We start from the raw sequence: 13,029 nt of genomic DNA, 5'->3' as shown, positions 1-13,029 counted from the left end.
ACTGTCAGGATAGGAAGTTCAGAATACATATTTTTACCTTGTACTTTGCATTTTGTACAATTCAATACTTGATCTATAAACTTCCATTAGCATATGATTAGTAATTCAATTTAAAGCCATCTTTGCACAAAAGCCTTTTTCTTAGGATGGTAACTTTGCCAAGTGCATCTTCAATCTACATGTTTGAATAATTTCTGCAGACAAGTAATAGAGACAGTAGCTGTATTAGCATAATCAATACACAATTTACTGAGTTACTGAGACAGAACAGAAATAAAACGTGTGCGCCATTATTTCAGTATCTACAAATGACTGTAATTTCTGGAAGTATCTCTCCACTTCTCCTCGTGGCCACATCAAAACCAAGAGGACATTCATACTGCCACCATCTACAGGTAGATATTAAGTATGAGCAGACAGATTAATCATATAGCAGAAGGCAAATTTAAGAGCCAGTTGCAGGGGACATTGAGTATCCTCTAGCTCTATTAAAGGCAATGGATTCTGAAGATGTTTCACACTTTGCAATAACATGCTGTGGAAATACGTCTCCACAAGGGTTCAGTCAGGATGCAAAACTGAAATTAAAGAAGTTACAGAGAAGTATTAAATTCAGGATCACGTGTCAGTGAATCACTTGCTAGAGCTACACCTTCCTTGGCTTTCTTCTCTCCCTAGGTACCACTGGTATCTAAGACTCACCTCTTAAACCCTTCTGGCTGACACATGCCAGCACAGGATTTCGCACCCAGCTGTGGCACATTAGAGCAGCAATTCAGTGGGTGACTTCTGAGATTCAGCAAATATTTCAGAATGCTTCATAATGGCCTTTGAAATAACTGGCACTCATAAAAGTTCAGAACTACTAAGAAAGCACTGTTTTCTGAACAACTTCACCTAGCATCAATTTGTGTCTATCAGCTACTAGCCAGATTACCAATTTGACTGTCAAATGTACATCCTCCCAAAGACTTTAGTGTTAGAAGAATTGGAAAAAGAAATGCATTGGCATATTAACATTTCAAATATCTACATTCCAGAACTCCACTGAAAATCAGTTCTGTGTGTAGCCACAACTTTACAAAAATCCAATTAATCATATGCATGAATATTTATGTGCCTGATTTGTTTTCCTTTGTGTTGTGACATACCCCTTTTCCTATTTCTATTCCCCCCCAGCATTGTAACAATATTCTTCTGACATTGGAAATTATTTTCCTTAAAAGATTCCTGTTATATAAAGCATTCTTTCCTCTTGCATTTGCTTATTCCAGAAGACAAAGTCCCTCATAGCACTCGTATTTTTCACTCCTCTCTTTGGTCTGTCCCAACACTGAGCTTGTTTTTTTTCCCCTAATGTTCTTCTTGTAGAATGACTGAATTAGGAGTTCCCAATTAAACTGCGGTGGTTGGAAAATATTATTCTTATGCTAAAATAAAGTATTTTCCTAGGCAGCACATAAACATAAAAGTAATAAATATACTTAAGTGGAAAGAAATTATGCTTAAGAAATCCTTTGGATATTCTTCCAACCCTTGATCTCAAGGATGACAGTATCCAAATGTGACAGCCTAAAGACGTCCAGTTTTACATAACACTGTGTGCAGAAAAGGCAGAAGAGGCTCTTTCCAGCAGCAGAGGAATAATTCTAAATCCCAAAGCTGGGTGGGGGGAGGGAGGATATATTTTTCTGGGCAGCTGAGGTAATAGATTAATTAATCCTGTCCAAAATTCTAACTTTGCCTCCATAACCATGCATCCTTTTACAAGATTAAACCACATCTACATATACTCATATTTCTATTGTTACGTAAACTAATAATGTTATATTTTCGAAAGTACTTTCCTCCAAAGAATCTCAGAGCTTTTTATAAACCTCAAGTAAATTTCAGTCATCCCTAAGACTCTCTATCATGCAAGGTAACAGATTATAATAAATCTCAGAGTCAAACTGAGGACCACAGTGAGAATTAGCAAAGCAAGAGGGAGTCAGTTCTTAGTACCAGGGTCAGGACTTTCAGCTGTCTTGCCTGTCTTAGACGGAGTACTCCACCTCCATTCCTGACAACGTGCTGTGGGCAGCCAGTCCATTTTTGGGGGAAGACAGAAGTTAGGAGGTTAAGATAAATTTTAACCCCAATTACCAAGTCCAGTACTTAACATGAACACATTCAGAGTAATTCCTCTCAGTGTCCTGAAGCTATGTATCACCTCAGTTTTCTTACTCAATGTGACATAAGTAAGAATTTCTAGTGTTCCTAAAGACTCTATTTTCAACTGTGCTTAGAAAACAGGAAATTCATTAAACACTGTCTACAAAAGTCTAAACTCAGCAAGAGAGAGTAAGTGGAATCAAACTGGTGTATGGATCACATAACCTCAAAGTAACCAACATCACACAAGTCTGAAGACAGGTGATATAAAGAAGAGCTATGAAGACTTACAGTAAAGGTTACTGTAGATGATCATTGCCTCTGGAAGGGAAGCAATTTATTTATGTACCTAAAATGGGACACTTAAATTGAGGCGTTTGGGCTGTCTGACACTGTTTGAATACCAAACCAAAACACAGCTGCATGTTTTAGCTCTGTTACTTAAAGGCACACATTTATCTGAGTCAATAAAAACCAAACCAAACACCTACTTCCCTTCAACTGAGATTATCCCTGATTTACCAGAGATCTCCTTCTATTGTATACCAGGGTTTTATAAGTTAATTTTTGATCCCTCAGACTCTCTGCTCTATTCTAGATGACTTTCTATCATGTAGAACAGCAATCTGGTCTATGTCCACAGAGGAGCTTAGAAGCCAAAAAACTAGTGAGGGGATGCTAAATCTAAATTGTCAGCAGTTCTGCTCAGATGCCACTGAGGTCAGGCAGTACCTATGGTTTTACCATCGAGGCTTTCTCAGTGCTGAAATCAAACTGAAGCCCCACCACATCTGGAGAGTGGAAGATAAGTATTCTCCTGCCTGCCCTGGGTTTGGACGCAATCTTATGGGCTGGTTCTTCAGAGTTCATATACTCTTCCCTGGCTGCTATAAAACACTGGCAGAAAATGTGTGGGTTGAAATACATCTTCCTTTTCCCCTCTTGCCCACATCCACTGGTTAGATCGCTCACCCAGGATGTGGGTGGCACCAGCTGAACTTTCTCCTCTATCAGAAGGATTTGTACACACGTCGTGAGCTTCCTAATGAAGAACACTTACCCTCAAGACTTGAGGTGCACTCATTCATTGCTGTTGAAACTACCATACTTCATCTACAATATTCACCGAACTAGAAACAAGAAGAATCAGCATGATATTTTATCCTTGCTGTTGGGGCACCATCACAGCAAGTGGGGGAAGTGGACTCCAGTTCTAGTTGCACTGAAATAATTCATCAGAAGTAGTAAGGCAGTTAGTATCTGGCAAACCAGGACGCAGGTCTCCCCTTTTTCTTCATGGTACTCAAGCTATTTGAGCCCTGAGTCTCATGTATGAATGCTCTTTCTCACCCTCTTGTCTGACAAATACTTAATTAGACTTTTGAAAAGGGAAACATCATTGACAAAAATAACAGGGCAACTCACGCTCATAACACAATATGCTGCTGTGTAATGACTGATGTCCTCCCTGTGAGATACAGATAAACACCTTTAGACAAAGCACAGAACAGAACCCCTACCTCTCACATCCTAGCAGAGCAAACAACTTTCCCCCTTCAGTAAAAGAGAGAGGAAGAGCAGCAGCACACCACCTCAATTCCTTCTAGCCTGGGAGGAAAGGAATTTTATCTCCAAAACCTGAGTCAGATAAGTGACTGCTGTGAGATGCCCTGTTGCACTAAGATGCCCACATCTAGAGTGGGGGAGGAGCTAAGACACATTATTATTTCCATATTTTTCCTACTGTTTCCTTAAAATAATTTCTACTCAACAACATTCATAAACCCCTAAGCACCTGTGAATTACATAAAGAATCCAAGAGTTAGGTGCAAAGTGACTATTCCACTAGGCAACCAGTCACCTATAAATTAAGCAGAGCAGCATCTAAGCACTAAACGTCTTGCAGCATGAAAGCCTTTTTTAAAATTTTGTACCTAGCCTTAAAGATTTCTGACCTTTCTCCATTGATTTACATTTGCATCTGACAAGCAAGTCTCCTACTCAACACATTCACCAGAAACTGCAAACCAAATCTGTTCCTGTGCTCTACCTCTTTATAAGTCACATAACACAATCCCTTCCCGGTCAGTGGTTGCATGCAGAGACCAATACAAACCCATTTCCTCCTCCCATCTTCAGAGTGAAAACATTACATCAGGCATGGATCTTGACATCCTGTTGTCCTGGAACCAGTGAATCAGAAAGTTCCTTCCTCACAATTGTATTCTTTAGAGGTGGAAAATAATTAACTTCCCCACCCCCTCCTCCTTCCTACTGCCACTGTCAAAAGTTAGAAAGTCACTTGATTCTGTCTGGAAAAAAAGACCCAGCCATCATAACTCAGTGCCAGAGAAAGTTCTTGTTGATCAAAGCATAGCCTGGTCTTCCCAAGGACACTGCCTCACTGCATCACATCATCCAGTCCAGAAACAGAGCAGGTATATTATTTTTGTTTTTAAAGCTTCTTTCAAAAAGTGAATGAATCAATAATGGAAGTTGAACTTGATATGTAACCAAAAAAGTGAACACCAGAAAAATGAAACTAGAAAATCAATTATCAAGGAATTCATTGTTTGAAATATATTTTTCCAGCAAAGCACAACAAAAAAATAGTAAGGGCACAACAGGTCTCAGGGACTGTACACAAAAGCCATCTATTTTACAGTCAACCAGGACACTTCGACTTAGAAGTGCTGTAGCTTTTCCACATTTGTGTGGAACACTGAACATCTCTATGAGAAACTGGAAAGCAGTTTTGCATTCGTGTTAGGTAAGGACAAAATTCATGCTCCAGGTTATTGCCTTTGCATGAGAGAATAAGCTCTCCAAAAATGGGGTTTGGGGCAGAAGGAAATCACTGGGAATCCTCACTATCAACATCCCATCCATTTTTCCTCAGGACAAAAAGGTATTCTGCTTCAGCCAGCTGTCTAACTAACGACCAGCACTTCCAAATTTGTAAGAAGGCTAGCTAGTTACTGATATTGCATTTTTCAAGAACCACAGTAAGCCCATATCACATTAAATAAAGAAGGGGGGAATGTCACTATACTGATATATATAGATAAATACATATATATATATATATATATATATATATAAAAAACTTTAAGAAATCTTGAAGGACTAGAAATCCTGCTCTTCCAGAGAAAAATTGCACCTAATTTCACCTACATTTAAAAGTGAAAGTATCAGAAAAATCACTCACTGAAAAAACAGCCCTCTGCCTTACTCCCATGACACAAAAAAAAAGAGGGGGGGAGAACCACAATGAAAGCAACTCCCCAAAATCTAAAATTTCATTGGGCTTTAATTGTGCAGAATTGGTACATAACAACCCTACAACTCTTTTGAGTACACATTATATGGATTCAACTGTACAAAGAACATACAGTTGCAGTATGGCACGCACAGCATCCCTCTAGCTAAAGGAAAATCTAAAACCCAAATGTGCACACCCCAGAAGGACATGTATAACCTAGACTAAATCCTGAAAAGGAGGGGGGAAAAAATCTTCTACATCTTTTTTCTTAATAGTTATGCAGTATACAGGGGAAAAATTTGTCTGAAACTAAAGGAACATGAAATGGCAGAAAAAAATCTGTGACGAGTGTTAACTAATATTCTAAATATGGAAGACAAATGTCCTGGTTCAAAAATTCATTGGAAGAGAGCAATTTTGTGCAGTCTTACCAATGTGTGCACAGAAAAAAATAAAGAAGATTTTTTTGGAAAGTAGGAGGGCTGAATGAAAATGTTAATTATAACATGTTGTAATAAGGATACCCCCAAGATCAGCCCTATCTTTTTTGCTACAGCATAGTCCCTAGGCATATGGCTAACTACTCCTTGATCATTATCCTGGCTAAAACTAAAGCTACTGAAGTTTAGGAGACTCATATCTAACAGAATTTCTTTCATCTCTAATAATTGCTAAACTAGCATAATTACTCATACTTGAGGTGAAATAGAACCCAAGTTGTCTAATTTTAAAACAAAAACAAACCTCCCCACCTCTTTTGGTCTTTGCACATCCATCTTTTGTCAGAGTCCTATGCCAAATGTTACATTACGATTTAAAAGTATTTAAAAGCCTCTCTTGTCCTGTCCAACTTTTATAAAGACAGCAACTGGAAAACTTTAATGCTTTGTAGTAACACTCTGCAAAATGTATTTCAAAGCAGACATGTACATTTTCACAGCACCAAATAAAACAGGCCGAATTCTTTGTAGATCTGTATGTTGTCCCTTCAGGGAAACACTTATATATATGTACATATGTATGCCACAGTTCTGATTTAAGTGAAATAATGCATTTTCCCAGCCCCCAACTGGGACTGATTCTGAGCTCAGATAGCCCTGCAGAAACCAATGGAAATGGTAAAATATGGCTGGGAAAAGATGCTAGGAGGTTGTCTTAGGGTATTGGAACTTATACTGTATTTTAATCAAACTAAAAAAATCCCCTCCAAATATCTTAATTTAATTCTTTTACACAGAAAAAAATACTGAATCCATGTTAAAATGTTAACAGTTTTTCTGGATCTTTTCCTCAAGCACAGTTATTCAAAAGGAAGACTTTTTTTTTTCAAAATACGCAAGTTTGAAAATACTGAATCATGTTTCAGAACAAAGAATTGAGAGCTATTAAACCCGCTGTAAATTAGACAGAATGAATTATGGAGCAACATAAAGCCTTTCAAGAGATCTTAGATCATGGTGGATAATGTTATCCTACACATTAGATAAGTGCCTCCATACTGACAGCTTCCCTTGTTACACAAGTTAACAGCAACTCAGGAAAACAAAATCAAACCAATCCTAACACATCAGCAGCATAACTAAACCTCTTAATATTATCTTTGTCACAAGATTTCACCTTTGTGGAAGCTAGCAGCACAACCAGTAGCTGTTCAGATGTTTAGTTCAAATAGTGCCTAACTCCAAGCAGCAGACAATGATGGTCAATACAACTCATGCTGGCCCCAGAAATGACCGGGCAGCATTACTGTAATCCCACAGCTAATCAAGACCATCAATATCAGTGTGCATTGCCAAAGTCAATGAATATTACTAAAGGTTAGGGATGTTTTTGTTGTTACGGTTTCTTTTAATACATAAAGGCATGCTTTGGCAAGTCTGAAAGAGAACACTATAAATAGCCCGCATTATAAAAAGATGCTAATCTTAAATCCTCTTTGTAATTTCTTTTTTTTTTTTCTTTTCATGTACTCTTTTATGTTCAGTATCTTAATTTTTGCCCTTTTTTGGATGGCCAAATAGAATCCAGCAATTTACTCATGCATCAAACAGATGTTTTTGCTTTTCAGGCCAAATGGAATCTTATGAATTTTTTGTTCCCTCCCTATAAAATGATGATGCCAAAATAATACAGTTCCTGAAAACAGCCCGTTCAGAAAAAGTTGATTGGACCAATAATACTGAAACTTTAAGTCAAGTTCACAGAAATAATGCCAATACTAATTGCTGTTTTTGTTTATGCTGGATTGATTATAGTCTAATCAGCAGACAATCTCATGACTTTTGAGTCTAGCCCATGCAGTTTGGAAGCCAGGGAGGGCTGGGGCTGTGAATAAACATTCAAATAGTTGACAGATACAGAGAAATGTAAAGGCTACTGCTGGAAGGGGATCCGAATGTCAAATTCTCTCTGAACTCTGTCTGCTGTTTAGTAACATTTTTCTTTTCATGCACTACTGTTCTACCTTCCTTGGTACTACACCACATAACCTGCCCCTCTGCATGAGAAACATCCTTTCACTCGGAATCTATGATGAGGAAACAGGTCACATGAAAACACAGATATATTTGCTCAGTCCACTGATACTCTGCATGAATTGAGTTGCAGTTCTAAATTCATTCAGGATGGAAAGATTACCTAGGTTTCCTCAAAAACAGGGAACAATTTCAAGAGACATTCTGGGCTTGGCAATATATTTCAAGATACAAGCCTTCTTTAAGCAGAGCATGGGTATGTAAAATACAGCTGAGAAAGGCACCCCGCTCATCTTTCTAGGAACTAACATTAAGTAATTTTATTTCTGCGTGTAGGACACAAAATTGCATTGAGTAAAAATTTACTTTGAAGTAAAACCACAGGTTGTTTGGTTTTTTTTCCCCAAAAAGAAATCAGAGATCAGCACTTCTATTAAACATGTGGAACTGTACTAGTTTCCTTGTGATAGCTTATCTAACAACTACCACTTCAGCGATTTTTCATGGGTGACTCTGAATGTAATAATGACTATTACCTGTCTTTAGCTTACAGAAACCTGTATTTAACATTTAGTAGAACTACATTTGCATTCAGTTTTGTATCAAGAATAGCTAGTTTTCTTTGCAAGTGACTGTATTTTTGTAACTTTTTTTCTAAACAAACTTTCTCATCAAAAGCCGGTAGTAAGGGCAAAGAAAAAACCTCAAGCCCTCCTAAAACTAAAACCCCATAAACCAGAAAGGAAGGGAGGGGGAGGCAGTCAGTAAACCAAGTGTGATATCTCCAAAGCATGCCAAGTCACAAAAAAAGGTTTACAACTCAAATGACCAAGTTAAACAAGATACAAGAAGCTGCTCTTCCCCCTGTCCCTTGCTTTCTCATCACAGGGGTCTCTACCATAGTTTTGCTTAGGGGATGGCTCTGCCCCTGGATGTCAGGAGTTTAAGGAGTCATAACAATTGATACCCTACTTTGATATCCCTCATTTGCACAGTGCCTCTTCTGGGGCTTGTACATGGGTATCGTATCTCCGACTTCTCTTTCCCCACCTGCTTCTCTCCAGCTATCCCTCTTCTCCCTTCCTCACAAAACACATTAGGTGATTTTGATCAGGTCAATGATACTTAATAGATTTTTTTTTTTCCAGAAACTAGCCAAGGAAATGGGATAAATTAATCAGTAGAATGAAATATAGGTCAGGACTGATGAGTTTGATGCAACTGATCCTTCCCCTGCCTTTAAAGTACCTGACAGTTGAACTTTAATTCCTCCTTCTTAAAGTAAAAGGAGATATTCAAATAACAGTTTTTCAGAAAGTTGTCATTTACTCTGCTTTTGAGACTTATTTTTTTGCCACAAACTTGCAGTGTATTTGTAAGAGACAGTGTTTGTCACAGAAAATAATTAAATCTTATTATTTTTCCTCAGAAAGATTTTATTATTCCTTAACTATAAGGGGCTTATCTAACATTAGCCATGCCTATTTTCTTTCCTAGGTCCAAACCTGAGATGCAATCTTCACCAAGTGCTGGGGGACAGTCAAACCAAAGTTGGCAAGAAACCAAAGAGGGAAAAGGAAAAGAAAAAAAAAAAAAAGGAAGAAAGGAAGGACAGAGAGAAAGAAATATAAAAGGAATGTAAACAAAACCAGGGTAATTCAAAAAAGTGTATTTTCAAGAAATGTGAGAAATTTAGTCATTAGCTAGTTCTTAACACCCACCATTTCAGATGAACATTAGTTTAATGCATTCAATATGAAAAACTCAATTGTCATTTTGTTTTAATGTATTTACCTGCCTTGTATCAGTATTCCCCTAAGATATAAGTTTCAAATTAAGTTATCAAAAGTGACAGACATATCAAAAATATCTCTTATATCTTCCCCCCAGAAAGGGTTGCTAAGTACATGACAAATTGGAAATGTAATGTGTAACTCCATATTTTATTTAGATGTAAAACAGCACTCATGAGTTTAAATAACTCATTTACATACATTCAAAGAATAGTTTTTCAAATAAGCTATTTAAAATACTGTTTATTTTTATCTGTAGAACTACATTTTGTACTGACTAAATCAGTAATACTTAAGAAATCAGAAATTTAAATAAGTGCTGCACTGGAGGTACAGCTTAAATTCTCCTCGCAAGATTACTTACAGCTTTTGTTTGTTCACTAAAAATGAAGATGTAATAATTGATGGGCAAACTCTTATCCATGAATTTAAATGCTAGTCTATGCAAGCATCTTTCAGCTCCTCAGATGAATCACATTATTAGCCCTTCCAGAAATCTTACAATCGGACTGCTTTCAGAATACTATTAATTCACTCAGAAACTGACATGATTCAAGGAAAATAAAACAGGGAAAATGAAAGAGATATTTGAACAAAGGCCACCAAGAATGATAACCTACTCCCCAAAGGTAATTACTGCAGCAATAATTACAGATGATGATTGATTTACTGCCTGCTTTTAGTTGAAAAATAGTAAATAAGACTCTGCAAAGAAATCTCTATCATCTCCATCCTGAACATTAAGTGGTTTTCTCAAGTCAGTAGTTTATTGTCAGCAAATCCAAGCTGCTCCATCTGAACCATACAATGTTGCTGTTTTCTCATTTTAGGTATTCTCAGACAACTGGTACAGAAGAAAGGCAAAGCCCACACCTCCACATAAAATGGAAGCTGTACCTTTTGTTTTAACTTAAGTGTGATGTTTACGGGAAAAGATTTGAAACAAAACTCTCTGTAACACATGTAACAAATCACCACCCGTGAAACATGTCCAATGTCTAACAGGAGAACAATTTCCTCTATTTACCAGTTAATTCTGAACCTTTATTCCTTTGCACTTAAATACTTGGAGGTCTAAGACTACCCCTCAGTTAAAGTTTTCCTGCATCTTTTTGCAAATATGGCTAATTGGTCGCTCTCCTACTGGCTCTAAAACTCTTATGCGCACATAAATAAATCCTCCCTGGGAAGCTCGGAATATAAGCGTGCACTCAAGCAACAGAACTTTCATTGTGGTATCATTTTTAAAAGGTAAAGGGAAGAGCGGCTCGTTTGTTCTTCACAAGATCCCAAACAAAAGCACCACTGAACTGCACAAACTTCGGTAAACTAGATACAGACGGCAGCAGCAGGTAAAGCAGTAAATTCAAGGCACCCTTTATTCCCTTCTAAAGTATCTGGAGAGTTTAAAAAAAAAAAAAAAGAAAAAGAAGAAGAAAAGAAAAAAGAATTGAAGCCTGCTCTAAAGCTCACTGAAGTCAACAAGAAGACTTTGAAAAGGGAACTCCTGGAAAGAGTTGTTTCAAGGGAAGGGAGCGCAGTTTTTTTGCCAGGTCCTCCTGTGCAAGTCCATAAAAGAAGACCCCGCTCCTGCTTTCTAACTACGAAACTGCGCTGGTTTCCAGGCATGTAACTCCTGGTGTTCGCCAGCCCAGCCGGGAAGGAAACGAGGCCTGCCGCCCGCCACGGCGCAGCTCGGGTCACCTCCCCGGCCGGCGCTGGCCGGGCTCGGCGCCCCTGCACCGCCGACAGCCCCGCGGGCCGCACCAGTCGCCCTCAGCTCCGATGGCCTTTCCCCATCGCCCCCCATTCCCCCTTCACACCCCTACCCCCCAAAAGTAGACAACTTATAGATGTTCTGACCTGACGCCACCCAGGCTTTATTCAACTTCACTGCACTGTACAGACCGGCCCGGGAGGAGCGCGCCCATCCAGAGATGTTTATTTGAGGCGACAGCCACCTTCAGCCGCCTTCCCCGCTCGCCGGCGGGGAGAAGCCCCTGCCCGCCCAGCGGCTCCCGGCTCCTCGGGGGGTGGCCACCGGCTCCTGCGGGGAGCGGGGGGGGCGGCCGAGGGCTGCCCGCTCCTCGGGGGCCGCGGGATGCGCGGGCGGGCGGGAGACGCTCCGCGCCGCGGCGGGCGGAGGGGCGGCGGCGAGGGGCCCGCCGGGGGAGGAGGGGGCGCCCGGGCCGGGACGCGGCCGGCTCCTCCACAGCCGCACAAGCCGCCCTTTGTCCTCCTCCGGGTCCCGGGCTTTCCCCCCGCCTCCTCCGGGGGTCCGGGACAAGTCCCTGCGACTTGGGGCTAGCGGGGTGCGCTCCCCCCGGCACCACCCCCGCACCCCCTCCTGCGCCCCTTAACTATCTACTTAGGCGCGGGCTTATTTATTTAACCCCCCCGCCGCCGCCCCTCACACATGTCCCCCCGGGCGGCGAGGGGCCGCTTCACGTGACAGCCGGCGCCACATTCCTGCACAGCCCCAACTCCGGCCCCGCGCCGGGAACTTCGGCCGCCCCACCCCCGCCCGCCGCCCCGAAACTTCCCTCGCCCGCCCGCCGGGACCCGAGCGGAGCGGGGCCGGGAGCCGAGCGGGGCGGGAAGGAGGGGGGTGTGGGGAGGAAGCCCGCAACTTGTATATCGTTTATTTTAAAAAGCAGCGCTGCTGGAGGGGCGGGCGGCTGCGGCGCCGCCGCCGGCGCCCGCGGAGGGAGGGAGGGATGGAGGGACGGAGGGAGGCGGGCCGGGCCGCGGAGCTGCCGCAGCGGGCTGTCACCGCGTCGCCCGGCGGCAACTTTTCCAGCGCGGCGAGTTTGGGTCGCTCCGGCCGTTTGGGGTTGGGGTGTCCCCCACCATCCCCCCCCACACACCCTCCCCATCTTTATTTCGGGGTCGTTCGCGAAGAGGGCGGTCAGGGTGCGGGGCTGCCGCGGCCGGAGCGGGCGCGCAGGGAGCCGCGGAGCCGGGCTGGGGCTGCCCACCGCGGCGTTCGCGGGAGAGCGGGCCGGGGGAGGGGGAAGGGGGAAGGAAAGGGAGGGGGGTAGTACTTACCTTTGAGTGATCTTGGTTTAGCTTGCTTGCGGCGAGACATCCTAAAAGCAAACAGCTGAAGTTGTTTCAATTTCAGCCCTATCAGAAACTACACTTCCTCGCAGCCGAGGAGACCCTGCAAGACTTGCGCTCCTCCGGCGGCTCCCTCGCTCCTGCCCTCCCTTCCCTGTCTCCGCCGGCGGCTGGCTGGGGGGCTTAGTGCCTTGGCCAGGCAGCTGCAAGCAAAACTTTCCAAGCTTTCAGCCCCCCTCCCCCTTTCCCGATCCCCCCCACTCAATTAAAAAAAAAAAAAAAAAAA

General features: G+C 41.9%; 1 protein-coding gene across 10 annotated transcripts in view; it reads right to left on the bottom strand.

The window, feature by feature from the left end:
* ZNF521 (zinc finger protein 521) overlaps window positions 1-12,962 on the bottom strand; it is a 228,993-nt gene extending 216,031 nt beyond the window's left edge. For 4 of the 10 annotated variants that reach the window (XM_042029525.1, XM_042029534.1, XM_042029543.1 and 1 more), the window contains exon 1: window positions 12,732-12,954. In XM_042029525.1, the coding sequence (XP_041885459.1) occupies window positions 12,732-12,771 (40 nt within the window). In that variant the 5' untranslated portion in view covers window positions 12,772-12,954. Of the gene's footprint in view, window positions 1-11,546; window positions 11,773-12,731 lie in introns of those variants that run through there. The other 6 variants (XM_042029587.1, XM_042029595.1, XM_042029603.1 and 3 more) reach the window with 3 other exon arrangements.
* Window positions 12,963-13,029: the final 67 nt, after the last annotated feature.

The sequence above is a fragment of the Corvus kubaryi genome, unplaced genomic scaffold (assembly GCF_017639235.1).
Source record: "Corvus kubaryi isolate FWS band 111438036 unplaced genomic scaffold, C.kubaryi_AGA036_p1.0 132, whole genome shotgun sequence".
Classification (NCBI taxonomy): Eukaryota; Metazoa; Chordata; class Aves; order Passeriformes; family Corvidae; genus Corvus; species Corvus kubaryi.
This window is presented reverse-complemented; position numbering and strand designations above follow the sequence as displayed.